The sequence below is a fragment of the Coregonus clupeaformis genome, chromosome 26 (assembly GCF_020615455.1).
Source record: "Coregonus clupeaformis isolate EN_2021a chromosome 26, ASM2061545v1, whole genome shotgun sequence".
NCBI lineage: Eukaryota > Metazoa > Chordata > Actinopteri > Salmoniformes > Salmonidae > Coregonus > Coregonus clupeaformis.
In genome coordinates this window covers 39,830,786-39,858,618 of record NC_059217.1, presented here as the reverse complement: position 1 = coordinate 39,858,618, position 27,833 = coordinate 39,830,786, and the positions used below count along the sequence as shown (strand labels likewise).

Genomic DNA, 27,833 nt, shown 5'->3' with positions numbered 1-27,833 from the left:
GACTCTATGGCCAGGCTGTGCTCACTCAGGCTGTTCTTTCTTTCTTTCTTTCTTTCTTTCTTTCTTTCTTTCTTTCTTTCTTTCTTTCTTTCTTTCTTTCTTTCTTTCTTTCTTTCTTTCTTTCTTTCTTTCTTTCTTTCTTTCTTTCTATCTATCTATCTATCTATCTATCTATCTATCTATCTATCTATCTATCTATCTATCTATCTATCTATCTATCTATCTATCTATCTATCTATCTATCTATCTATCTATCTATCTATCTATCTATCTATCTATCTATCTATCTATCTATCTATCTATCTATCTATCTATCTATCTATCTATCTATCTATCTATCTATCTATCTATCTATCTATCTATCTATCTTTCTCTTGTTGCTAAGGAGACACCTGCACTGAACATGCCCTCTAAAAAAGTGTGTTACAGTTTTTTTGGATTGCTTACACACTAAAATTAAAAGTAGTACACTATTAGCAAAACCTTACACTCAAGAAGCAAAACATCAGCCCATATTTGCACAACTATAAGCACATTGTCAACCTTACACTTGTTGCAAAACTCTACACACAGTGATTTGCAAAACACTAAACACACTTAACATACATTACACACACAAATCTATCATGAAGTCACGTCCTTGCAATACCAAAGCACTGACTGTCAAATTACCACACCGTCCAACCAATTGGTTCAACACAGTCATCAGGTGTGCAAACACTCGTTTGCTTAATTCTATACACACCAATCAGGTGTATAAGCACTATAAAAAGCAGCAGGTGAGTTCATCGGTCTTCAAGCACAATGGAAAGAGTCAGAGAAAGAGTAAGACGAGGAGGAGGAGGAGGAGGAGGAGGAGGACGACGAGGAGAACGAGGAGGAGAACGAGGAGGAGGACGAGGAGAACGAGGAGAACGAGGAGGACGAGGAGAACGAGGAGGACGAGGAGGAGAACGAGGAGGAGGAGGAGGAGGAGGAGGAAGGGGAGGAAGAGGAAGAGGAAGACAAGAAGGTGCTCAAAGAGGACCGAATCTGACAAATGAGATCCGCGCAACACTGGTTGACCACATTGTCAACCACGGCCTGACGCTGAGGGAGGCTGGACTGCGAGTACAGCCAAATCTAAGCCGATATACAGTGGCTGTTAGGCCTACTGCTGATAGGTAGCTCTCTCTGCTCTCTCCCTCCCCTCTGTCTGTCCTTGATTGCAGGAGTGAAGTCTGGTGTGCGGGAGTCAGGGTTCCAGCTGCAGCTCATTCACCATATCACCTCACCTCAGTCAAACTTACCACTCATCGTCAGATCATAGTCAAGACGACCATATATTTGGAACCTGACTCCTGCCTCCGCTTCACTCCTGCCACCACCATCCTGCTCTCCATTACCGGACCTCTCTTTTGGACTCACCACGGACACTAGGACATTACGGTACCACACCTGCCCTGATCTGGATCTGTTACCCTCCCTGTACCTGGACTTGCTCTTCCCATATATTTGGAAACCTGGACTTTGAACATTGTAAATAAACCTGTTAAAACTTCTCTGGCTTGGTGTACTTGTCTGCATTTGGGTTCTTATCCAGTTAAATCATAACAGTATGATCTGACCATGATGAACCCAGCAGACAGTAGCTCGGATACCACCCCAGAGTGCACTCAAATTTGGACTGCCATAGCCAATCAGGGCATTTTACTTGGCCAACATGATACCCTGTTTAAAACGATTGCTGAGGACAGTCAGGTGCTGCTTACAGTTTTTTTGGATTGCTTACACACTAAAATTAAAAGTAGTACACTATTAGCAAAACCTTACACTCAAGAAGCAAAACATCAGCCCATATTTGCACAACTATAAGCACATTGTCAACCTTACACTTGTTGCAAAACTCTACACACAGTGATTTGCAAAACACTAAACACACTTAACATACATTACACACAAAAATCTATCATGAAGTCACGTCCTTGCAATACCAAAGCACTGACTGTCAAATTACCACACCGTCCAACCAATTGGTTCAACACAGTCATCAGGTGTGCAAACACTCGTTTGCTTAATTGTAGACACACCAATCAGGTGTATAAGCACTATAAAAAGCAGCAGGTGAGTTCATCGGTCTTCAAGCACAATGGAAAGAGTCAGAGAAAGAGTAAGACGAGGAGGAGGAGGAGGAGGAGGAGGACGACGAGGAGAACGAGGAGAACGAGGAGGAGGACGAGGAGAACGAGGAGGAGGACGAGGAGAACGAGGAGAACGAGGAGGACGAGGAGGACGAGGAGAACGAGGAGGATGAGGAGGAGAACGAGGAGGAGGAGGAGGAGGAGGAGGAGGAGGAGGAAGGGGAGGAAGAGGAAGAGGAAGAGGAAGACAAGAAGGTGCTCAAAGAGGACCGAATCTGACAAATGAGATCCGCGCAACACTGGTTGACCACATTGTCAACCACGGCCTGACGCTGAGGGAGGCTGGACTGCGAGTACAGCCAAATCTAAGCCGATATACAGTGGCAAGTGTGATGAGAACATTTCGACTGGAAAATAGGTATTGTAAAAATATCATCATATCAAAAACATCTGCACGGTTTCAGTAACTGCTTACAGTACTATATTCTATGCACTATCAGCACTTCTGTTACCTTTTCCTGTGAAATTACTGTACTATTGTATACTGTTTTTTTTTCTACATAGGATTGAGGGTCAGGGACGACAAGGGGGAAGGCCTCCTATGTTCACAGAACAGCAAGAGAGGGAGATAGTAAACATGGTTTTGGCCAACAATGCTATAACACTCAAGCAGCTCCAAGCTAACATTGTCAATAACCACGCCATTTTCAACGATATCCATCAGGTCTCAACATCAACACTGGCACGCATCCTAAAAAAAAACATATTCAAATGAAGCAAATTTATCGAGTGCCTTTCGAGCGCAATTCGAAAGGGTGAAAGCGACTGCGGCATGATTATGCAGAGGTATGTATTCACTTTAGCAGTGTGATCTTGCATACCGTCTCATAATCTTTTACTGTACTGTAATATGTATACTAGATCTACACTGAACTACACAATTTTGCCTGACACTGTTTTTCAGAGAGTTTTACGAATGGATGGAGAGGAGATCCAGCATGAGTTCATTTACGTAGATGAGGCTGGGTTCAACCTGACGAGAACACGAAGGAGGGGAAGAAACATCATTGGCCACAGGGCTATAGTCAATGTCCCAGGGCAACGTGGGGGTAATATAACACTCTGTGCAGCCATTACACAGAATGGGGTCCTCCACCGCCATGCCCATATGGGCCCTTACAACACAGCACTCATACTTACATTCTTGGACCAATTGCACAACATAACAGCAGCAAATCAAATCGATCATATGCAATACATTGTTGTCTGGGACAATGTGTCTTTCCACCGCTCTGCTCTGGTTCAGAACTGGTTTCAGCAACATCCACATTTCACCGTCCTATATCTTCCACCATACTCTCCATTCCTCAACCCTATAGAAGAGTTTTTCTCGGCATGGCGGTGGAAGGTATATGATCTCCGTCTCCAGGCTGAGGTACCCCTCATCCAAGCCATGGAGGAGGCCTGTGACCAGATGGAGGTAGCAGCAATGCAAGGATGGATTCGTCATTCAAGACGTTTCTTTCCAAGGTGTCTTGCTAATGACAACATTGCCTGCGATGTTGATGAAATTCTCTGGCCAGATCCAGCTAGGCGAAGAGACAATGTCTAGTTATTTTTTTAAATTTTTTTTGAACTTACAATACGTAAAGTGACGTTTGGTTACAGTATTATGAATCTCCATGTCAACATTTTGGGCGTGTTGAGAAATAAATGAGTTTCTTCAGTCTGCAACATTGGTCTTGTGTAGTGTTTGGTGAATATACATTATATTTGTACTTTGTTGAGAGTAGCCTACCCTAATCATAGGGAAGTAGAAGTGCTAAAAGTGTTTTAGGTTTATCACAGCAGAGTGTAACTCGTGCAAACAGAGTATAGTAATGTGAAACGTGTGTGTTTCATATGGTAACAAAGTGTGGTTTTTAAAAAGAAGTGTATAGTTTTTACAAGAGTGTTTAATTTTGCAAAGGATCTGTAGTGTTTTGCTAATTGGGTGTGTGGTTGTGCTAATTGTGTGTAGTGTTTTGAAAACACGGGCCCTGTTTTGAAAATCGTGCTTAAGCAATCAAAAAAAACTGTAAGATGCGATCACCTGACCTTATGTGTATTTACATGGTCAAGCCGACCAGACTGTGATTATATAAATGATCCCTCCCCTGGTCTGCTGATCTGCTTATCAAAAGGTTCAACATGTTCATTAACCACAGTTATCATTCATTATATAATAAAGCAAATATTATGTACTAGACTAGATGTGGGTTACATAAGAATTGTCAACTGGTGTATGACGGTGGTGTTAGCTGTATGGATTGGTTTGATCTGTTCGGGTCACTGGGTGGTAATGCTGTCAATTACTTACCTCTGACCTCTCTTTAGAGACTATGATGAAGCCGTTGCTGTCCACAAGGAAACAGTTCACATCCTGGAGGAATAGGAGACAGAACATTAGTTAAACAGTATTGGCACTTATTCAATTATGATATTGACATTCATGAATTGAATGGGAACTGACTCCAACACTGCAGAATAGGCTCAGTACTTACAGTGCTCTGACAGCTGAGAGGGCAGACACCTTCCACTTCAGTACACTGGAGAGAGAGAGAGAGAGAGAGAGAGAGAGAGAGAGAGAGAGAGAGAGAGAGAGGTCAAGGTAATGAATAAGAAGGTTGACCACCACTCAGAATCACAAGAATCATGTGACTGACAGCTGTATATGGATTTGGAACATATTAACCACAGTAACAACAACATAAACATGACTGGTTCTACAGCCGGTCAATATGGTGTGATAACTTCTATACTCCAGAGAGGAGTTAATGTACTGTATCAACAGAAAGTAAAAGGTCCCTGTTTACGTACATCTGTGTCAGCGGGCTGTGAGTGGAGGTGAGAGACAGAGGTAGATCAGGAGAAAAACAAAGAAGCAGAGAGATGATAAACTATTAGCATTTAGCAGATAATCCAAAATATACATATGTAGGATCTTCATTGGATCACGCTTTTGTTGCTGATATTTCAGACTTTACTTTACCTTACGAAAAATGTATCAACCCCTACAAAAATGTCCATTAATTATAATCCACATAATAATTCACATTTCCTGTTGCTGCAGGATTATTTTCCTGCTGTAGCAAACTGGCTCAAATTAAGATCCTACATCTGTAGTGAGTGCACACATTGTGTGTACAGTGAGGGAAAAATGTATTTGATCCCCTGCTGATTTTGTATGTTTGCCCACTGATAAAGAACTGATCAGTCTATAATTTTAATGGTAGGTTTATTTGAACAGTGAGAGACAGAATAACAACAAAAAAATCCAGAAAAACGCATGTCAAAAATGTTATAAATTGATTTGCATTTTAATGAGGGAAATAAGTATTTTACCCCCTTTCAATCAGAAATATTTCTGGCTCCCAGGTGTCTTTTATACAGGTAACGAGCTGAGATTAGGAGCACACTCTTAAAAGGAGTGCTCCTAATCTCAGTTTGTTACCTGTATAAAAGACACCTGTCCACAGAAGCAATCAATCAATCAGATTCCAAACTCTCCACCATCGCCAAGACCAAAGAGCTCTCCAAGGATGTCAGGGAAGAGATTGTAGATCTACACAAGGCTGGAATGGGCTACAAGACCATCGCCAAGCAGCTTGGTGAGAAGGTGACAACAGTTGGTGCGATTATTCGCAAATGGAAGAAACACAAAATAACTGTCAATCTCCCTCGGCCTGGGGCTCCATGCAAGATCTCACCTCCTGGAGTTGCAATGATCATGAGAACGGTAAGGAATCAGCCCAGAACTACACGGGAGGATCTTGTCAATGATCTCAAGGCAGCCTGGACCATAGTCACCAAGAAAACAATTGGTAACACACTACGCCGTGAAGGACTGAAATTCTGCAGCGCCCGCATGGTCCCCCTGCTCAAGAAAGCACAGATACAGGGCCGTCTGAAGTTTGCCAATGAACATCTGAATGATTCAGAGGAGAATTGGGTGAAAGTGTTGTGGTCAGATGAGACCAAAATCGAGCTCTTTGGCATCAACTCAACTCGCCGTGTTTGGAGGAGGAGGAATGGTATGACCCCAAGAACACCATCCCCACCGTCAAACATGGAGGTGGAAACATTATGCTTTGGGGGTGTTTTTCTGCTAAGGGGACAGGACAACTTCACCGCATCAAAGGGACGATGGACGGGGCCATGTACTGTCAAATCTTGGGTGAGAACCTCCTTCCCTCAGCCAGGGCATTGAAAATGGGTCGTGGATGGGTATTCCAGCATGACAATGACCCAAAACACACGGCCAAGGCAACAAAGGAGTGGCTCAAGAAGAAGCACATTAAGGTCCTGGAGTGGCCTAGCCAGTCTCCAGACCTTAATCCCATAGAAAATCTGTTGAGGGAGCTGAAGGTTAGAGTTGCCAAACGTCAGCCTCGAAACCTTAATGACTTGGAGAAGATCTGCAAAGAGGAGTGGGACAAAATCCCTCCTGAGATGTGTGCAAACCTGGTGGCCAACTACAAGAAACATCTGACCTCTGTGATTGCCAACAAGGGTTTTGCCACCAAGTACTAAGTCATGTTTTGCAGAGGGGTCAAATACTTATTTCCCTCCATTAAAATGCAAATCAATTTATAACATTTTTGACGTGTTTTTCTGGATTTTTTTGTTGTTATTCTGTCTCTCACTGTTCAAATAAACCTACCATTAAAATTATAGACTGATCATGTCTTTGTCAGTGGGCAAACTTACAAAATCAGCAGGGGATCAAATACTTATTTCCCTCACTGTATGTGAACCCTGCAGGAATTGATCCTGTGACCTTGACATTACCATGCTCTTACCAACTGAGCCAGAGATGGATTTGTGTCAGTAGTGTGGTATATTGTTGGGGAGCTGAGTGTGTGTGTGCGTTTGTGGTTGTGTGTGTGTATGTTTGTGTGTGTGTGTGTGCGCTTGTGTTTGTGTGTGCGTGTTTGTGTGTGCTTGTGTTTGTGTGTGTGTGTGAGTACGTTTGTGTGTGCTTGTGTGTGTGTGAGTACGTTTGTGTGTACTTGTGTTTGTCTGTGTTGCTCCCTCACCTGAAAGGCAATGGTCCATAGCCTCTTCTCCAGCATCTCCAAGGACATCTGCACCCCAATGGCTAAAAATAGAACACACACACACACACACACAGGTCAGTTGAGAGAGGAAAGCATGGACTCTGCAAAAACCCTGAAGCCTAAGTTTACTGTGTTCGTCTGTGAGAGACTACTGAGAGGCTGGGTGGGTGTGGCGTTGGGCATTACAGTGGGACAGGAAATCAATCAGGCCTTCAGTTCACCTCTATGCAGTTTGCACAGTTAGGATCAGGCTGCTGCTGTTTGCATGCAAATGGTCACTGTGTAAACACTGACGAGCTAGCGTGAGGCGTGCGTTACAGGTAAACAATGTCTGGGAAGGGTGAGACTATGACAACACCTACCAGGCTTTCACAGTAGCTCTGTGCTTGTTGATATCTCTGCAGAGTTCTGTGTTGTGAGATAACAATGCTTCATTTCATCAGATGGTTACTTAATTGTCTTGTTAAAATGGTAATTAGCTATTGATTGTCTGATGATATGCCTATATCATGTCTCTCTTTTTGTTGTGGATCTCTTTTGACGCAGTGCAATTTCTGTGAATAACAGACAATAAAGTACTATCTAATCTCATCTAATCTCATCTAATCTCATCTCATCTAATCTCATCTCATCTAATCTCATCTAATCTCATCTAATCTAATCTCATCTAATCTCATCTAATCTCATCTAATCTCATCTCATCTAATCTCATCTAATCTCATCTCATCTAATCTCATCTCATCTAATCTCATCTAATCTAGTAATTATGCAATTTACTCTAATGTTTACGATGGCTCACACATGCAGGCAGGTACACAATATATACAAAAGTATGTGGACACCCCTTCAAATGAGTGGATTTGGCTATTTCAGCCATACCAGTTGCTGACAGTTGTATAAAATCGAGCACACAGCGATGCAGTCTCCATACATTTACATTTACATTTACATCATTTAGCAGACGCTCTTATCCAGAGCGACTTACAAATTGGTGCATTCAATTTATGATAGCCAGTGGGACAACCACCCTTTTTTTTATGGGGGGGTGGGGGAGTGGGGGGGATTACTTTGATACTATTCCAGGTATTCCTTAAAGAGGTAGGGTTTCAAGTGTCTCCGGAAGGTGGTCAGTGACTCCGCTGTCCTGGCGTCATGGGGGAGCTTGTTCCACCATTGGGGTGCCAGAGCAGCGAATAGTTTTGACTGGGCTGAGCGGGAACTGTGCTTCCGTAGAGGTAGGGGGGCTAGCAGGCCAGAGGTGGATGAACGTAGTGCCCTTGTTTGGGTGTAGGGTCTGATCAGAGCCTGAAGGTAAGGAGGTGCCGTTCCCCTCACAGCTCCGTAGGCAAACATTGGCAGTAGAATGGCCTTACTGAAGAACTCAGTGACTTTCATCGTGGAACCATCATAGGATGCCACCTTTCCAACAAGTCAGTTCGTCAAATTTCTGCCCTGCTAGAGCTGCCCCAGTCAACTGTAAGTGCTCTTATTGTGAAGTGGAAACGTCTAGGAGCAACAACGGCTCAGCCGCGAAGTGCTAGGCCACACAAGCTCACAGAACGGGACCGCCAAGTGCTAAAGTGTGTAGCGTGTAAAAACACTCACTACCGAGTTCCAAACCCACCTCTGGAATCAACGTCAGCACAATAACTGTTTGTCCGGAGCTTCATGAAATGGGTTGCAATGCTCACAAGCCTAAGATCACCATGCACAATGCCAAGCGTCGACTGGAGTGGTGTAAAGCTCGCCCCGCCATTGGCCTCTGGAGGAGTGGAAATGCGTTCTCTGGATTGATGAATCACGCTTCACCATCTGGCCCCCTAGTTCCAGTGAAGGGAAATCTTAATGCTACAGCATACAATGACATTCTAGAGCATTCTGTGCTTCCAACTTTTTGTGGCAACAGTTTGGGGAAGGCCCTTTCCTGTTTCAGCATGACAATGCCCCCGTGCACAAAGCGAGGTCCATACAGAAATGGTTTGTCAAGATCGGTGTGGAAGAACTTGACTGGCCTGCACAGAGCCCTGATCTCAACCCCATTGAACACCTTTGGGATGAATTGGAACGCCGACTGTGAGCCAGGCCTAATTGCCCAACATCAGTGCTCAACCTCACTAATGCTCTTGTGGCTGAATGGAAGCAAGTCCCTGCAGCAATGTTCCAGCATCTAGTGGAAAGCCTTCCCAGAAGAGTGGAGACTGTTATAGCAGCAAAGGGGGGACCAACTCCATATTAATGCCCAAGATTTTGGAATGAGATGTTTGACGAGCAGGTGTGTAGTGTATTTTGGTCATGTAGTGTCGGTACGATGCACACACAAACACACAGTCTGATCACTCTACTAATGAGATCTTCTGACCAAAACCATGTCATCTGCAGTCTGGGCACCACACACACTGACTGACTGACTGACTGAAATGACTGACAGACTGACTGACTGAATGAATGACTGACTGACTGACATATTAACTGAATGGTAGACTGACAGACTGACTGACTGAATGAATGACAAGGTGATATTCAACACCAATGACCACTTGATAACAAAGACACACCTTTAAGCCCCCTCTTGGAGTAGAGTAAGTTGTTGGTGACCTCTTATTGGACAGAATAGAGGAGGAGCCTATCAGAAGACCTATACCTCCTTGTCAGACATTGAATACCTTTCCAGCAAGACCAATGACACAGCAGAATATGTGAAGAACAGATTCTGTCTATCTCATAATGACATGATCCTTATCGGTGGAAGGCTGGCTGCCTTGCTGCCTTGCTGCCTTGCTGCCTTGCTGCCTGGCTGCCTTGCTGCCTGGCTGCCTTGCTGCCTTGCTGCCTTGCTGCCTTGCTGCCTGGCTGCCTTGCTGCCTTGCTGCCTTGCTGCCTGGCTGCCTTGCTGCCTTGCTGCCTGGCTGCCTGGCTGCCTGGCTGCCTGGCTGCCTGGCTGCCTTGCTGTCTTGCTGCCTTGCTGCCTTGGTGCCTTGCTGCCTTGCTGCCTGGCTGCCTTGCTGCCTTGCTGCCTTGCTGCCTTGCTGCCTTGCTGCCTGGCTGCCTTGCTGCCTTGCTGCCTTGCTGCCTTGCTGCCTTGCTGCCTTGCTGCCTTGCTGCCTGGCTGCCTTGCTGCCTTGCTGCCTTGCTGCCTTGCTGCCTGGCACTAGCCACTGGTGCAGCAGAGGTGCTTTTATTGTTTTGCTGCTTTGCTGCAGTCAATAGTCTTCCACCAGATGCAAAGCTGAAAATAATGGAAAAAGAGGCACAAACACACAAACCGACCATCACTGGGCATTTTAGGATAAACGCAGCTCAGGGTCCAGGATTTACAATGGTCTATAGAGACACTCTGATCCTCTGTGAGGTACTGAGCTACATCAGCTGATTCCTCCTGCCCTCACTACCTCTCTCTTTTCTCTCTCTCCCCCTCTCTCTCTCTCTCTCTCTTTTTCATTCAGTGTGAGAGCTTACACAGCTGCACCACACTCTGTTACTCTTTTTGTCAAACCAAGCTTCATGCACACACACACATGCACACACACACACACACACACACACACACACACACACACACACTCAGCTAGACTGAACCTCTGGACAGTAGTGTACTCAGACTACCAGGAAAGCACAGTCGGAAAGAGGACCTGAGAGGAAGAGAGAGAGAGAGAGAGAGAGAGAGAGAGAGAGAGAGAGAGAGAGAGAGAGAGAGAGAGAGAGAGAGAGAGAGAGAGAGAGAGAGAGAGAGAGACTGCTCCGAGAGGCAGAGGGAAGGAGAAAGCAGACGAGAAGACAGGAGTTTACGAGCATGTGTTTCTACCCTTGGGACCCCAGCATCCAGGATACACAGACATACAGCAGGACACACAGCTGAACTGAACCACAGGCAGTTAAAGGACCTTTCTCCAAACACCTCAGTTAGCAGCAACACAGGGAGGATAAAAGATACTACTGAAGCACTTTTCTTGCATAATTATTTTAAGAGCTATAGCACTTTGGAGGCTGAGACATCACCAGATGGTGAGTAATGCATTGGCTGTGTGTGTGTTTGTGTTTGTGTGTGTGTGTGTGTGTGTGTGTGTGTGTGTGAGTGTGTGTGAGAGAGAGAGAGAGAGAGAGAGAGAGAGAGAGAGAGAGAGAGAGAGAGAGAGAGAGAGAGAGAGAGAGAGAGAGAGAGAGAGAGAGAGAGAGAGAGAGAGAGTGTGTGTGTGTTGCGTGTAGAAGTATCTGTTGTTGGGGAGGTTTTCTCTATGCTTCTTGTGAAATAATATTCCAGATACAAGGGTAATGCATTGAGTCTGTTTGCAGGTAAGACATTTTTTTTTTTACCGTGAATGTTTTCCCCCTCATTCCAATGCAATTATCAGAGTGAACTAATCCATAAACTTGTGGGAGCTAAACGCAACCAAGGGAAATTGTCATTGACCAAACTGCAGTAAGGTAGCATTGCAATGCAGGTAGTGTGCACTGGGATGAAAACAAGAACTTTAGGGCTTTATAAAATGTAAAAGAGACTGCAGACACAAAGTAGAGTATGTAGCTGAATAACCTTATATATAAACTCTGCATACAGACATCTAGTATCAGGGTGGATATGAAAATAATACTGTTTAGTATAAGGTAGTAAAGTAACATAACATAAATGGACATGTTCTATAGATGTATAGATACACACTGTATAGCCTTCTTTATAGACTTTATAGTACATCGAGACTTCTGGTTTTGCGGTCTAACAACAACACAGTTTAGGATGAGAAATAATGTAGAATAAATGGTCGTATTATAGATTTAGAGAGTGAGTTCACACTGGGGGCTATGTGTTGTTCTGTGTTCTATGTGTTCTATGTGTTCTATGTGTTGTTCTATGTGTTGTTCTATGTGTTGTTCTATGTGTTCTATGTGTTCTATGTGTTGTTCTATGTGTTCTATGTGTTGTTCTATGTGTTCTATGTGTTCTATGTGTTGTTCTATGTGTTCTATGTGTTGTTCTATGTGTTCTATGTGTTGTTCTATGTGTTGTTCTATGTGTTGTTCTATGTGTTCTATGTGTTCTTTGTGTTGTTCTATGTGTTCTATGTGTTATATGTGTTGTTCTATGTGTTCTATGTGTTGTTCTATGTGTTCTATGTGTTGTTCTATGTGTTGTTCTATGTGTTCTATGTGTTGTTCTATGTGTTCTATGTGTTCTTTGTGTTGTTCTATGTGTTATATGTGTTCTATGTGTTTTTCTATGTGTTCAATGTGTTGTTCTATGTGTTCTATGTGTTGTTCTATGTGTTGTTCTATGTGTTCTATGTGTTCTATGTGTTTTTCTATGTGTTCTATGTGTTGTTCTATGTGTTCTATGTGTTGTTATATGTGTTGTTCTATGTGTTGTTCTATGTGTTCTATGTGTTCTATGTGTTCTATGTGTTTTTCTATGTGTTCTATGTGTTATATGTGTTGTTCTATGTGTTCTATGTGTTTTTCTATGTGTTCTATGTGTTGTTCTATGTGTTCTATGTGTTGTTCTATGTGTTCTATGTGTTCTATGTGTTGTTCTATGTGTTATATGTGTTCTATGTGTTGTTCTATGTGTTCTATGTGTTGTTCTATGTGTTCTATGTGTTTAATGCATTTTATGTGTTGTTCTATGTGTTCTATGTTTTCTATGTGTTCTATGTGTTGTTCTATGTGTTCTATGTGTTGTTCTATATGTTCTACGTGTTGTTCTGTGTTCTATGTGTTGTTCTATATGTTATATGTGTTGTTCTATGTGTTCTATGAGTTGTATGTGTTCTATGTGTTGTTCTATATGTTCTATGTGTTGTTCTATGTGTTCTATGTGTTTTATGTGTTATATGTGTTGTTCTATGTGTTCCTTGTGTTGTTCTATGTGTTCTATGTGTTTTATGTGTTCTATGTTTTCTATGTGTTCTATGTTTTCTATGTGGTCTATGTGTTGTTCTATGTGTTCTATGTGTTGTTTTATGTGTTATATGTGTTGTTCTATGTGTTCTATGTGTTGTTCTATGTGTTCTATGTGTTTTATGTGTTCTATGTGTTGTTCTATGTGTTCTATGTGTTGTTCTATGTGTTGTTCTATGTTTTCTATGTGTTCTATGTGTTCTATGCCGATGACGTGGATTTAGATTAAGGCAGCCCCCCGCACCTCTCTGATTCAGAGGGGTTGGGTTAAATGCGGAAGACACATTTCAGTTGAATGCATTCAGATGTACAACTGACTAGGTATCCCCCTTTCCTTTCCCTTCCTTTCTATGTGTTCTATGTGTTCTATGTGTTATATGTGTTCTGTGTTTTCTATGTGTTGTTCTATGTGTTCAATGTTTCTATGTTTTCTATATGTTGTTCTACACTATATATACAAAAGTATGTGGACAGCCCTTCAAATTGGTCGATTCGACTATTTCAGCCACACCCGTTGCTGACAGGTGTATACAATCGAGCACACCGCCATGCAATCTCCATAGCAAAAATTGGCAGTGGAATGGCCTTACTGAAGAGCTCAGTGACTTTCAACGTGGCACCGTCATAGGATGCCACCTTTTCAACAAGTCAGTTCGTAAAATTTCTGCTCTGCTAGAGCTGCCCCGGTCAACTGAAAGTGCTGTTATTGTGAAGTGGAAACATCTAGGAGCAATAACGGCTCAGCCGTGAAATGGTAGGCCACACAAGCTCACAGAAAGGGGCCGCCGAGTGCTGAAGCGCGTAGCGCGTGAAAATCATCTGTCCTCAGTTGCAACACTCACTACCGAGTTCCAAACTGCCTCTTGAAGCAAAGTCAGCACAATAACTGTTTGTCAGGAGCTTCATGAAATTGGTTTCCATGGCCGAGCAGCTGCACACAAGCCTAAGATCACCATGCCCAATGCCAAGCATCAGCTGGAGTGGTGTAAAGCTCGCCACCATTGGACTCTGGAGCAGTGGAAATTTGTTCTCTGGAGTGATGAATCACGCTTCACCATCTGGCAGTCCGATGGATGAATCTGGGTTTGGTGGATGCCAGGAGAACGAACGCTACCTGCCCCAATGCATAGTGGCAACTGTAAAGTTTGGTGGAGGAGGAATAATGGTCTGGGGCTGTTTTTCATGGTTCGGGCTAGGCCCCTTAGTTCCAGTGAAGGGAAATCTTAACGCTACAGCATACAATTACATTCTAGACGGTTCTGTGCTTCCAACTTTGTGGCAACAGTTTGGGAAGGCCATTTCCTGTTTTAGCATGACAATGTCCCCATGCACAAAGCGAGGTCCATACAGAAATGGTTTGTCAAGATCAGTGTGGAAGAACTTGACTGGCCTGCACAGAGCCCTGATCTCAACCCCATCAAACACCTTTGGGATGAATTGGAACGGACACTGCGAGCCAGGCCTAATCGCCCAACATCAGTGCCCGACCTCACTAATGCTCTTGTGGCTGAATGGAAGCAAGTCTGTGTAGGCTCCGTGCGCTCCGTGTAGCTCAGTTGGTAGAGCATGGCGCTTGCAACGCCAGGGTTGTGGGTTCGATTCCCACCGGGGGCCAGTGTGAAAAAATACATAAAAATGTATGTACTCACTAACGGTAAGTTGCTCTGGATAAGAGCGTCTGCTAAATTACATATAAAGTCCCCGCAGCAACGTTCCAACATCTAGTGGAAAGCCTTCCCAGAAGAGTGGAGGCTGTTATAGCAGCAAAGGGGGGACCAACTCCATAATATTGGCCATGATTTTGGAATGAGATGTTCGACGGTGTTCACATATTTTTGGTCATGTAGTGTCTGTGTTCTACGTGTTGTTCTATGTGTTGTTCTATGTGTTCTACGTGTTGTTCTATGTGTTCTGTGTTCCACCGCCCCCCGGACAGCCATCTGGAATCATAACAAGCAGCTGTCCTGCAGTCTAAACCCTGCTGCCGGGGAGGATTGAGACCTTTGTCCTAATCTGGGGCAGGAATAACTGCACATTTACCATCAATGAATGGGAGGCGGAAGGAGGCCTAATCTAATGTGATCTGTGTGATGGTGCACTTGATGGTACCAAGCTGTCAACGCAGCTCGCAACGCCATCGTTTGTAATTAAACACTTTGTATAATGTGGGATACTGTGATGCACTACACCTCAAATTGGAGCTGTTGCATATGCAGATGCGGTTAAATGGCACCATTGCACTTTACAATGGAGTGCAATTGAGCAAAATGTTCAGTTTTATCTTTTCAAAACTGGTTGAATGGCTATTTGTACCCTGTAGGCACCTGCAACTTACCACAGGTGAGGTAAATTACACATAAACAAGAATCACCTGCCTCGAACTGAATTAATTAGAATTTTGTATAATTTAGTCCAGGCAATTTTCTGCCTTTCAAGTGAAAAATCGAAATTTCAGTTCAGATGTATTTATTTTTGGTTCCTGTAAGTCAAACAAATACACGTGTGAACACCAAAAGTTTTCAATTTCAACTTATTTTAGAAGAAATAGTGAATCATGCAAGGGTGCCAATAAACGTAATTGTGTCTGTATAGACTACCATAGTCTCAATAGACTACCATACTTACACGTCTATCTATCCTCCTTCTGTGGCAAGTCTGTACTAAATTATTGATGCTAGCTTTTTATTGTCGTCCCCCTCCCCCAGAAGCTTCTCTCTGTGGCTGGAACTGTAATTCAGTGAGGCAGCCCCCCACTGGAATGGACTCCCAAGTGCTTCAATCACTTCGATTTGACTACTGTACTGGACCTAAAAAAGTAGGGCAGAGACAAGGAGAAGTAGAGGCTGACTGAGGGACTGAATGAGAAGTGCTCTTACGTGGGAGGGAGAGAGAGAGTGTGTGTGTGAGAGTTTGTGTGTGAGTGTGTGTGTGATTGAGTGTGAGTGTGTGTGTGAGTTTGTGTGTGAGTGTGTTTGTGTGTGTTTGTGTGTGTGTGTGTGTGAGTGTGTGTGTGTGATACGTAAATGGCAGGAGTGTGGCCAGAGGCTGCTTCTGTTCAAAGCCATATCCACAGAAAATGACGTACCTCCCCTAAATCTGAGTGTTCCCTCTTCTACACATGTCCTTGGCTTAGGGCAGTGTGTGTGTGTGTGTGTATTTGTGTTCCCTACTACACAAGAGTCTGACCCAAATTCAATACCCTCAGTTTAGGTTAAAAGATTGCAGTTGAGTTGATTTTATTGCACACGTGCTTGCATATTCATATTGACATTTCAGTTGGTGTCAAGATGTCACATTTCCACAAATTCCTTTGTAGCCGCGGAAATTAAATGAAAGCTTTAAAAATGCCTTATATCAGATATTCCCACTTCATCTATGTATATGTCTAACCTTGGTGCTGGACCTCTGACAGACAGGTCTGGGTAATCTTCTCAGGACCCCAGCACTAATTGAGGAACGAGGATTACCTCATCCTCTTAAGGCTGGTTAATTAAGCTGTTGCTGCACTGGTGACAGCTATAGACGAGTCAGTGACAGAATGCTGTGGGTCAACTGACTCCAGATCAGATGTACTCATCATGCTCTGATTAAACAGGACAAGCACAGCACACCTCACAGCTTACATGGAGAAACAGAAGAACACCCTCCACAGATACACTAATATAACCAAGTGCACCTAAAACTGAGAAACAGAAGCAAGCACACTTCATATCGAGAATTGAGAAACAGAACCAAGTACACTTCATAGCGAGAATTGAGAAACATAACCAAGCACACTTCATATCGAGAATCAGAACCAAGCACACTTCATATCGAGAATTGAGAAACAGAACCAAGCACACTTCATATCGAGAAACAGAACCAAGCACACTTCATATCGAGAATCAGAACCAAGCACACTTCATATCGAGAAACAGAACCAAGCACACTTCATATCGAGAAACAGAACCAAGCACACTTCATATTGAGAATTGAGGAACAGAACCAAGCACACTTCATATCGAGAAACAGAACCAAGCACACTTCATATCGAGAAACAGAACCAAGCACACTTCATATTGAGAATTGAGGAACAGAACCAAGCACACTTCATATCGAGAAACAGAACCAAGCCTACTTCATATCGAGAAACAGAACCAAGCACACTTCATATTGAGAATTGAGAATCAGAACCAAGCACACTTCATATCGAGAAACAGAACCAAGCACACTTCATATCGAGAAACAGAACCAAGCACACTTCATATTGAGAATTGAGGAACAGAACCAAGCACACTTCATATCGAGAAACAGAACCAAGCACACTTCATATTGAGAATTGAGGAACAGAACCAAGCACACTTCATATCGAATATAAGCAAGCAGCACCAAATACTGAAGCGTACACCAGTGGAGGCTCCTCAGAGTAGGAAGAGGGGACCATTCTGGCTATAAGGTGAATGCACCTATTTGTAAGTCGCTCTGGATAAGAGCGTCTGCTAAATGACGTAAATGTAAATGTAAATGTAATTCTCCTCAGTGAATTTCATACAAATAAAATTGTGAAAAATTAAAATAGTTTTCCTTTCTAGATAACATTATCTAAAACTACTGTGGTGAGTAGTTGACTCAAAGAGACAATAGTTGAACAGTTTTTTTTATTATTATTATAATTTTATTTTTATTTTTTTAAGACGGAGAAGCAAGAGAGAGAGAGAGAGAGAGAGAGATGTTGTTGTATTTCTTTTACTTTCACTTTCACTTTCACTTAGCTAGCTAATGCAGATAGCTAGTTTAGCCTACTCAAACAGAGAGGGATGCTATATTAACTAGCTGGCTATGGCTATTTAACACCGGAACTCTTCCAAGTCAAGGTAAGCTTTTGGTTTTATTAATTTATTGCCACCAGGGCCCGCCGGTATAACTGCTAAACTACTTGTTGACTATACTGCATGATTGGAGCGGGTTTACTAACGCGTTAGTTTTAGTAGCTATGTTGACTATGACGTTAGCTAATATGGTGACAACGATGTAGGCTGTGTGTAGCTGTTAGCGGTTATGATATGAAGGTTTGGCTTGGAAATGTTTTTTCGCCTGGTCACAGACAGCTGATGTGTTGTGCACTGAAGTCCACAAGTGAAGGGAAAATGTGAGCGGAGGAGATCGCATAGATGCGAGAAGGAATTATACAATGAGTAAAATTATCATGCTGTTTGTAAGTGGCTGCTGTGAAAGTGAACTGTGTTTGCATGTGATCAGGTGTGTATTCATTCCGCCAATTCTGTTGAAAAACACTTCTTAAACGGAAGCAAACAGAACGAAACGGGGATAAACATATCTGAATTTGTCCAATAGAAACTCTAATTTGCAACTGTTGGACTAATGATTACACCCTAGATCAGGCAAGAGTGTGCAAGGCTGTATTGAATGTGTCACTGTCTGTCACCTCGATTACTAAAATTCTTCTCTCGACCTGAGCACCTATATTGTAAACTTTCCTTCATAGGCTAGGTTGTAGCATGGGCGGCAGGTAGCTTAATGGTTAAGAGCATTGTGCCAGGAACCGAAAGGTCACTGGTTCTAATCCCCGAGCCGACTAGGTGAAAAAATCTGTCGATGTGCCCTTGAGCAAGGCACTTAACCCTAATTGCTCCTGTAAGGCGCTCTGGATAAGAGCGTCTGCTAAATGACTAAAATGTAAAATGTAGCAACCTCGTTGGTATAGGGAAAATTCGAGTGTCATGTAGCAGCTTAAACCAATGTTACATTGAGCTGGGTGAATGGAATATGAATGACAGTCATCCAATATGCTATAATAGAAATAAAGCCACGCTCATACAACCAAACAATACCGCAAGTGCCCCCTAACTCTACCTACGGACCAATACAGAATGTTATGTAACACGAGTGTAGGTTTAGACATATACAGGTATAGGATCTTAATTTGATCACAATGTTGTTGCAGGAAACAACATACATGTATAGGAGGTTTAAAAAGTATTCTAAAGTTTGTAATTTCTACTTATAGATGTCAAACTTGATTTGCCCAAACAAAAATCTATCAACCCCTAAAAAATGTCCATTAATTATAATCCACACAATAATTCACATTTCCTGTTGCTGCAAGATTACTTTCCTACTGTGAGAAACTGGTCAAATTAAGATCCTGCAACTGTATAGACTGTGCGTGCGTACGTGAATACAGACTATGAGAATGGGAGAGGAATGGTGAGCGGAGGAGAGCAATGAGGGACCTTTGTGGACCGATGACGAAATAAGGACCTTAAGGCTCCTGTTAACTGGCAGCAGAGGCATGCATGATGGAGCTACATACTCTCTTTCTAATCAGTAAATAAAGGACCTCTTTTTTTCTTTTTTCATTTTTTTTTTCATTTAGTCATTTAGCAGACGCTCTTATCCAGAGGGACTTACAGGAGCAATTAGGGTTAAGTGCCTTGCTCAAGGGCACATCAACAGATTTTTCACCTAGTCGGCTCAGGGATTAGAACCAGCGACCTTTCGGTTACTGGCACAATGCTCTTAACCACTAAGCTACCTGCCGCCCTTTCTCTCTCTCTCTTTCTTTCTCTCGCTCTCTCTCTCTCTGTCTGTCTATCTCTCTCTCACCTCTCTCTCTCTCACCTCTCTCTCTCACCTCTCTCTCCTCTCTCTCACCTCTCTCACCTCTCTCTCGCTCTCCTCTATCTCTCACCTCTCTCTCTCACCTCTCTCTCCTCTCTCTCACCTCTCTCTCACCTCTCTCTCTCACCTCTCTCTCACCTCTCTCTCCTCTCTCTCACCTCTCTCTCTCTCCTCTCTCTCTCCTATCTCTCACCTCTCTCTCCTCTCTCTCACCTCTCTCTCCTATCTCTCTCCTCTCTCTCTCACCTCTCTCACCTCTCTCTCGCTCTCCTCTATCTCTCACCTCTCTCTCTCACCTCTCTCTCCTCTCTCTCACCTCTCTCTCACCTCTCTCTCTCACCTCTCTCTCACCTCTCTCTCCTCTCTCTCTCCTCTCTCTCACCTCTCTCTCTCTCCTCTATCTCACCTCTCTCTCTCTCCTCTCTCTCACCTCTCTCTTCTATCTCTCACCTCTCTCTCCTCTCTCAATTCAATTCAATTCAATTCAATTCAATTCAATTCAATTCAATTTAAATTCAATTCAATTCAATTCAATTCAATTTAAGGGCTTTATTGGCATGGGAAACGTATGTTAACGTTGCCAAAGCAAGTGAAGTAGATAGTAAACAAAAGTGAAATAAACAATAAATATTAACAGTAAACATTACACTCAGAAGTTTCAAAAGAATAAAGACATTTCAAATGTCATATTATGTATATATACAGTGTTGTAACAATGTGCAAATAGTTAAAGTACAAATGGGAAAATAAATAAACATAAATATGGGTTGTATTTACAATGGTGTTTGTTCTTCACTGGTTGCCCTTTTCTTGTGGCAACAGGTCACAAATCTTGCAGCTGTGATGGCACACTGTGGTTTTTCACCCAGTAGATAAGGGAGTCTATCAAAATTGGGTTTTGTTTTCGAATTCTTTGCGGATCGCTGTAATCTGAGGGAAATATGTGTCTCTAATATGGTCATACATTTGGCAGGAGGTTAGGAAGTGCAGCTCAGTTTCCACCTCATTTTGTGGGCAGTGTGCACATAGCCTGTCTTCTCTTGAGAGCCAGGTCTGCCTACGGCGGCCTTTCTCAATAGCAAGGCTATGCTCACTGAGTTTGTACATAGTCAAAGCTTTCCTTAAGGTTGGGTCAGTCACAGTGGTCAGGTATTCTGCCACTGTGTACTCTCTGTTTAGGGCCAAATAGCATTCTAGTTTGCTCTGTTTTTTTGTTTGTTCTTTCCAATGTGTCAAGTAATTCTCTTTTTGTTTTCTCATGATTTGGTTGGGTCTAATTGTGTTGTTGTTGTTGTTGTTGTTGTCCTGGGGCTCTGTGGGGTCTGTTTGTGTTTGTGAACAGAGCCCCAGGACCAGCTTACTTAGGGGACTCTTCTCCAAGTACATCTCTCTGTAGGTGATGGCTTTGTTATGGAAGGTTTGGGAATCGCTTCCTTTTAAGTGGTTATAGAATTTAACGGCTCTTTTCTGAATGTTGATAATTAGCGGATATTGGCCTAATTCTGCTCTGCATGCATTATTTGGTGTTTTACGTTGTACACGGAGGATGTTTTTGCAGAATTCTGCATGCAGTCTCAATTTGGTGTTTGTCCCATTTTGTGAATTCTTGGTTGGTGAGCGGACCCCAGGCCTCACAACCATAAAGGGCAATGGGTTCTATAACTGATTCAAGTATTTTTAGTCAGATCCTAATTGGGATGTTGAGTTTTATGTTCCTTTTGATGGCATAGAAGGCCCTTCTTGCCTTCTCTCTCAGATCATTCACAGCTTTGTGGAAGTTACCTGTGGCGCTGATGTTTAGGCTGAGGTATGTATCGTTTTTTGTGTGCTCTAGGGCAACGGTGTCTAGATGGAATTTGTATTTGTGGTCCTGGCAACTGGACCTTTTTTGGAACACCATTATTTTTGTCTTACTGAGATTTACTGTCAGGGCCCAGGTCTGACAGAATCTGTGCAGAAGATCTAGGTGCTGCTGTAGGCCCTCCTTGGTTGGTGACAGAAGCACCAGATCATCAGCAAACAGAAGACATTTGACTTCAGATTCTAGTAGGGTGAGGCCGGGTGCTGCAGACTGTTCTAGTGCCCTCGCCAATTTGTTGATATATATGTTGAAGAGGGTGTGGCTTAAACTGCATCCCTGTCTCACCCCACGGCCCTGTGGAAATAAATGTGTATGTACATGGATTTTATAATGTCGTATGTTTTTCCCCCAACCCCACTTTCCATCAATTTGTATAGCAGACCCTCATGCCAAATTGAGTCAAAAGCTTTTGATTGTCAATTAGGGTGTGCAGGGTGAATACCTGGTCTGTCGTACGGTAATTTGTTAAAAAGCCAATTTGACATTTGCTCAGTACATTGTTTTCACTGAGGAAATGAACTGGTCTGCTGTTAATTATAATGCAGAGGATTTTCCCAAGGTTGCTGTTGACGCATATCCCACGGTAGTTAATGGGGTTAAATTTGTCTCCACTTTTGTGGATTGGGGTGATCAGTCCTTGGTTCCAAATATTGGGGAAGATGCCAGAGCTAAGGATGATGTTAAATAGTTTAAGTATAGCTAATTGAAATTTGTGGTCTGTATATTTTATCATTTCATTGAGGATACCATCAACACCACAGGCCTTTTTGGGTTGGAGGGTTTGTATTTTGTCCTGTAGTTAATTCAATGTAATTGGAGAATCCAGTGGGTTGTGGTAGTGTTTAATAGTTCATTCTAAGATTTGCATTTGATCATGTATATTTGTTTTGCTGTTTGTTCTCTGTTATAGGGCCAAAAAGATTGGAGAAGTGGTTTACCCATACATCTCCGTTTTGGATAGATAGCTCTTCGTGTTGTTGTTTGTTTAGTGTTTTCCAATTTTCCCTATGGATTCTTCAATTACATTGAGCTGATTTCTGACATGCTGTTCCTTCTTTTTCCGTAGTGTATTTCTGTATTGTTTTAGTGATTCAACATAGTGAAGGCGTAGGCTCAGGTTTTCTGGGTCTCTATGTTTTTGGTTGGATAGGTTTCTCAATTTCTTTCTTAGGTTTTTGCATTCTTTATCAAACCATTTATCACTGTTGTTACTTTTCTTTGGTTTTCTGTTAGAGATTTTTAGATTTGATAGGGAAGCTGAGAGGTCAAATATACTGTTTAGGTTTTCTACTGCCAAGTTTACACCTTCACTATTACAGTGGGACGTTTTGTCCAGGAAGTTGTCTAGAATGGATTGAATTTGTTGTTGCCTAATTGTTTTTTGGTAGGTTTCAACACTACTTTCCTTCCATCTATAGCATTTCTTAATATTATTCAGTTCCTTTGGCTTTGATGCCTCATGATTGAGGCATCTCTCTCTCTCCTCTCTCTCTCACCTCTCTCCTCTCTATCTCCTTTCTCTCTCACCTCTCTCTCTCTCCTCTCTCTCTCCTCTCTCTCTCACCTCTCTCTCTCTCCTCTCTCTCTCCTCTCTCTCTCCCCTCTCTCTCTCTCCTCTCTCTCCCTCTCTCTCCTCTCTCTCTCCTCTCTCTCTCTCTCACCTCTTTCTCTCTCCTCTCTCTCACCTCTCATCTCTCTCATCTCTCTCTCTCACCTCTCTCTCTCCTCTCTCTCACCTCTCTCTCTCTCTCCTCTCTCTCTCACCTCTCTCTCTCCTCTCTCTCTCTCTCTCTCTCTCCTCTCTCACCTCTCTCTCACCTCTCTCTCACCTCTCTCTCTCCTCTCTCTCTCCTCTCTCTCTCCTCTCTCTCACCTCTCTCTCTCTCCTCTCTCACCTCTCTCTCCTCTCTCTCCTCTCTCTCTCCTCTCTCTCTCTCACCTCTTTCTCTCTCCTCTCTCTCTCACCTCTCATCTCTCTCATCTCTCTCTCTCTCACCTCTCTCTCTCCTCTCTCTCACCTCTCTCTCTCCTCTCTCTCTCACCTCTCTCTCACCTCTCTCTCACCTCTCTCTCTCCTCTCTCACCTCTCTCTCACCTCTCTCTCACCTCTCTCTCACCTCTCTCTCTACTCTCTCTCTCCCTCTCTATCCCTCTCTTTCTCTTTGTCTCTTTCTCCACCTCAAATCGACACAGAGACCAAAAGCCACGAGAACTCAGCCTTGAAAAACTATGACTTTAACTATGTCTTTATCCTATGTGATTGTCTGCATGTGAAAGATGAGTCTGTAAGACTTTTACAGCTGAGTGGGTGTTCAGTAGAAAGTTAACTTTGACTTGAGGCTCTGTTCAATCTGTATCGCTGAAGCATTACAGATTGCGCAAAATAAATGTAAAGGTAATTGAGGATTATATGCAGCGTTTACTATGAATGCAGTCTATGCTAACGCAGGAACATTGCCTTTAAATTTCAATCACGCTATAATGCTGAACTTTAGAGATACAGTTTGAAAAAAAAAAAAAAACTCTGTACATTACTTGCATTTACTTTGGGCTAAGCACCGAACTCTTTAACAGTCCGAGGGGTAAGAGGTTGAACTATAGAATTAACTCTTTAACAGTCCGAGGGGTAAGAGGTTGAACTATAGAATGAACTCTTTAACAGTCCGAGGGGTAAGAGGTTGAACTATAGAATGAACTCTTTAACAGTCCGAGGGGTAAGAGGTTGAACTATAGAATGAACTCTTTAACAGTCCGAGGGCTAAGAGGTTGAACTATATAATTAATTATTTAACAGTCCGAGGGGTAAGAGGTTGAAGTATAAAATGATGCTGTTCCAAATCAGATGGAAGAGATTATCTTGTCCTTACTAATCTGTACACATATTGTCATAGTCAGTATTATATAAAATAAGAGTGAAAATGACCAACAATCTCTCTCCTACATATCCACATCAACACCATGTACTATAGCCTCTCTCTCTCTCTCTCTCTCTCTCTCTCTCTCTCTCTCTCTCTCTCTCTCTCTCTCTCTCTCTCTCTCTCTCTCTCTCTCTCTCTCTCTCTCTCTCTCTCTCTCTAGTGGGTGGCACAAGGAGGGCACCTACTGAGACAGCCCGATGCCAGTGCCAGTCTAGGGTTGCAGCAGACATGCAGCCCCTCGACCTGCCTAGGAGTACCCACCTGGAGAGCCTGGGTGAGTGACAGACAGCAGTGTTTAGTTACCCATCACCCGAGCCATGGCCTGCTCTTCCGGCTTCCATCACTAAGACGCAGGTAGTACAGGAGCATCATGGCAAAAACTGGAAGACTGGCCAACAGCTTTTACCCCCAGACCATCAGGCTGCTGAATAGCCACCACTAGGCAGCAACCTGCTCCCCCTGTCCCCCTCCTGCACCTCACCCCAACTGACATTACCCTGCCCCCACCCCAATTAACATTTACCATTGTTACAGTGTTAATATGTATATATTTTATTTAAACGTATTTATATTCTTCATTATTACTTTTATTGATTTATTTCACTTTGACCTGCATTGTTGGCGCTCGGAGCTTACAATTTATTTTTACTGTACCCTGTAATTGCACCTGCAACCCTGTACATGTGACTATTACATTTCTAATCTAATCTACTCCATAACTTCCTGTATGTACAGTATATTTCATTTAGATTGCTCAGACTTTTGGCTAAATGTTGCATTGGTCATGTCATAATAATGCTTATCAAAGTCCTCTCTCTAAATCCCTCTTCTTCTCTCTCCCCAGTCTATGCAGCCCTGCCCTGTCTGCTACTAGCACTGCTGGGTCTGCTAGAGGCAGCTAGCAGTTGTCCCACTGTGTGCATCTGCAACAGCAACGGCACAGACTGTACAGGCCTGGCTCTGCTCTCCCTAACCACCGTCCTGCCCCTGCTGCCCCAGGACACCCGCACCCTCCGCCTGCCCCACAACAACCTATCCTCCCTGGGCGACGGGGACCTAGCCAACCTCAGCACTCTGGAGCTCCTGGACCTCTCCTATAACCACCTCTCCAGCCTGCAACCAGGGTCTTTCTCTGGCCTCAGCGGCCTCCAGTGGCTCAACCTCTCTGGGAACTACCTGGGTGACCGCCCCCTACTTACCCCTACAGACCCCAGTAACCAGACAGAGGTTACCCAGTGTAACGGTAGTCGCTGGGGGTTGAGCCGAGAGCTGTTCCAGGGTCTGTGGATATTGAAAGGGCTGGACTTGTCCCTGAACGGCCTGGTAGTTTTGCCCAAGGGCCTGCTGGACGGGCTCCAGGGCCTGGCCTGGCTGTCTCTGACTGGGAACAAGCTGCGGAGCCTAGACAGAGCCACCTTCCAGCCCCTGGGCAGCCTGCTGAGCCTCCAACTGGCAGGCAACCCTTGGGAGTGTGACTGCAACCTGAGGGACTTCAAGCACTGGATGGAGTGGCTGCTGTACAGACGTGAGTGTTATGTTGTGTATTGCTTCAAGGCTACAGTGTTTCATGTACAGTCAAGTCAGTCCGGCCTTCGTTCCATGCCATGCACTAGTCTGATACTGTGTCATGTCTGTTATTGAACTGTAAATGAGCTTTATTACCTATTGATCCTGTTAGTGATCCACTAGATCCCTATGTGTGTTTCAGACGGGCGGGTGGATGCTGTGAAATGCAACCTACCCAAGGAGCTGAGGGGGCGGGACATCCGCAGCATCCCCATAGAGATGTTCAACTACTGCCTGCAGTTGGAGAACAAGGACAGGGTCCCTGGCTACGACGGGCCCCGAGGTGGGAGCCCACCCTGCGTCGGTCGGATCAACGTGCCCATGAACGGGCCCCAGGCCAACCAAGAGGACTGCGTGCGCCAGCGCTACCGGCCCATGAGCGTGCGCAGGGCCTGGGGCACTCAGATGGTGGCGGCGTGTGTGTGTGGCGTGGTGTGTGTGATGATGGTGGTGGCGGCCACCTACGGCTGTATCTATGCCTCTCTCATGGCCAAGTACCAGAGGGAGCTGAAGAACAGGTGGCAGCCGCTGATGGCCGGCGAGGGAGGGGGGGATACAGACGTGGAGGACGGAGCCTTTCCTTCCTCCCCAACATCGCCAGGTGAGCCAGAACCAAAGGAGTCCAGTCCCATAGTCCACGCATACAGAATTACAGGCTTTTGACCTTTGTTTCTCTGACTGGCTGAAATTCCTGTTGGAAGGATTCAGGGGGGCTGTATACCCTAACTGCATATCTTACTACTCAGTGCTTCACGGCATTCAAGAGGAGGGAATGTATGGAGCTGAGAAAGCATATCTCCGCTGCACTTTGCTGGTGTTGGAGGCATACCGACATGATCGTACAGATGATCGTAGAGAGGAAAATGGAAAACTGGAACGCTGCATTGCTTCAAGACGTGTAAATGCTCTGTGATTTGTTCTTTAGTCAGCTCTCCAACTGTGTGGTGGAGGTTCTGGCACTTCTGCACCTTGGTTCAAAGACTTTCCTAGAAATTGTCTTTGAAATCCATTATATTGTACGCCTATTCCTTGATCCGACCTTTGTCAAAGTTCTTTGTGTTTTAAGCAAACAATACCAATAGATCATAGATCAAGTCAACATTGAATATCCCTGTCTAATGTAATGTAACTGCTCCTAATGTTTTGCTATAAAAGTCCAGGTTAACAATCCAAGTAGTGGTTGTCGCTCAAATAGTTATAGTAGACATGAATGTACAAGAATATAATAGACATGAATGTTCTGTGTAATCAGTGTTAGACAGATGCAGTCTTGTGTATTAGACCTGTGCTCATGTGCAGTGGCTCAATCCTCTCTCTACTAAATTAATATTCCAATTCATATCAATGTTCATATCTGTGCAGAGTAAGCCTGCTTTTAATGCTCCAAAGCCATACAACACAACAGCACACTACTGACCTCTAGAGGATATTATGATAACAGCAGCTAAAGAGAGTCAGTACCATGGCTAGCAGCCATATTCATTACGAACTGAATCTAGTTGGCAACTATTTCCATTTAACCATTTTGAACTGTCAAAGAGATCAGCACTGACCTAAAAATAGGTACATATATCAGTATCTCATTAGTCCTTTAACAGTTATTTCTGTCTCTATGTTAAGCACATTACAAATTTGCTCTTCAGTTTTGCTCAAGAAGACAAAGTGAGAAACGTGATACTCTGTTAATCACGCTGACGACAATAAAGCATTTATTTATCTAACCTTGCCCATCACAATTTATTCCAGCTGATGTAAGCAT

General features: G+C 43.6%; 2 protein-coding genes across 5 annotated transcripts in view; one reads left to right on the top strand and one right to left on the bottom strand.

Annotated features, from left to right (window-relative positions):
- Positions 1 to 27,833, bottom strand: part of LOC121540575 (voltage-dependent calcium channel subunit alpha-2/delta-4) — a 73,117-nt gene that overhangs the window by 14,407 nt on the left and 30,877 nt on the right. For 3 of the 4 annotated variants that reach the window (XM_041849550.2, XM_041849553.2, XM_041849552.2), the window contains 4 exons: positions 7,199 to 7,260; positions 4,980 to 4,994; positions 4,664 to 4,708; positions 4,480 to 4,542 (listed from right to left, as the gene is read on the bottom strand). In XM_041849550.2, the coding sequence (XP_041705484.2) occupies positions 4,480 to 4,542; positions 4,664 to 4,708; positions 4,980 to 4,994; positions 7,199 to 7,260 (185 nt within the window). The remainder of the gene's footprint in view (positions 1 to 4,479; positions 4,543 to 4,663; positions 4,709 to 4,979; positions 4,995 to 7,198; positions 7,261 to 27,833) is intronic. The other variant, XM_041849551.2, reaches the window with a different exon arrangement.
- On the top strand, positions 24,682 to 27,689 carry LOC121540576 (leucine-rich repeat and transmembrane domain-containing protein 2-like). The gene is made up of 3 exons (XM_041849554.2): positions 24,682 to 24,782; positions 25,353 to 26,033; positions 26,217 to 27,689. The coding sequence occupies exons 1-3, from the start codon at positions 24,737 to 24,739 to the stop codon at positions 26,735 to 26,737; spliced, it is 1,248 nt and encodes a 415-aa protein (XP_041705488.1). The 5' UTR covers positions 24,682 to 24,736; the 3' UTR covers positions 26,738 to 27,689.